At 53.2% G+C, this 628-nt stretch overlaps 1 protein-coding gene across 1 annotated transcript in view; it reads right to left on the bottom strand.

Moving 5' to 3' along the window:
- CDAN1 (codanin 1) overlaps positions 1 to 628 on the bottom strand; it is a 25,300-nt gene extending 24,672 nt beyond the window's left edge. The window contains exon 1 of the mRNA XM_072427645.1: positions 497 to 628. Within this exon, the coding sequence (XP_072283746.1) occupies positions 497 to 577 (81 nt within the window). The 5' untranslated portion in view covers positions 578 to 628. The remainder of the gene's footprint in view (positions 1 to 496) is intronic.

Here is a 628-nt window from a genome sequence, read left to right as displayed (position 1 = left end):
GGACTGTGCTATATACATGACAGGATATATAGAGAGAGGACTGTGCTATATACATGACAGGACATATAGAGGGATCTGTGCTGAGGAGGCTGCACTGACCACATACATGACATAATATACAGTGTGGGCCTTGCTGATCATATGCATGCCACTATATACAGTGAGTGGGCGGTCCTGACCAGCTACCTCGCAGCTCTCTCCACCAATCACAGGCAGCCTGCTCCAGCTGTTTACTAGCTGTTGGAGTTTTGGGACTTGTAGTGCTGCACGGTGAGAAGACCCTCCGGTTCTGACCTCATAGTAACCCTGCAGAGCCCCGTTTTCACGTACACACGACCCGTAGCAGAGACGCATACGGACAGTGTTTACAATGAGCAAGCCTGTTGCATGCCTGACATGGTCTGCGCACCTTATGGCAACCGTGTTTATCCAGAAAGCACGACACTAGCTTTCTTTACAGCGCTGGCTACATGTGGTCTACCATTCAGCGCTTTACCTGCGTCGTGCCGGTCAGCCAGCGAAGCACTGAGTCCACCGTCACCCGTTCCTGCAACACCAACTCCAATACCTCCGCCATTCCGTACCCTGCGCGCCAACCTCGACCCCTGTGACGTCACGTACTGGGCGG

The sequence above is a fragment of the Pyxicephalus adspersus genome, chromosome 12 (assembly GCF_032062135.1).
Source record: "Pyxicephalus adspersus chromosome 12, UCB_Pads_2.0, whole genome shotgun sequence".
In the NCBI taxonomy this organism is placed as follows: Eukaryota; Metazoa; Chordata; class Amphibia; order Anura; family Pyxicephalidae; genus Pyxicephalus; species Pyxicephalus adspersus.
The sequence above is the reverse complement of the archived record's forward strand: the minus strand, read 5'-3'. Positions and strand labels throughout refer to the sequence as shown.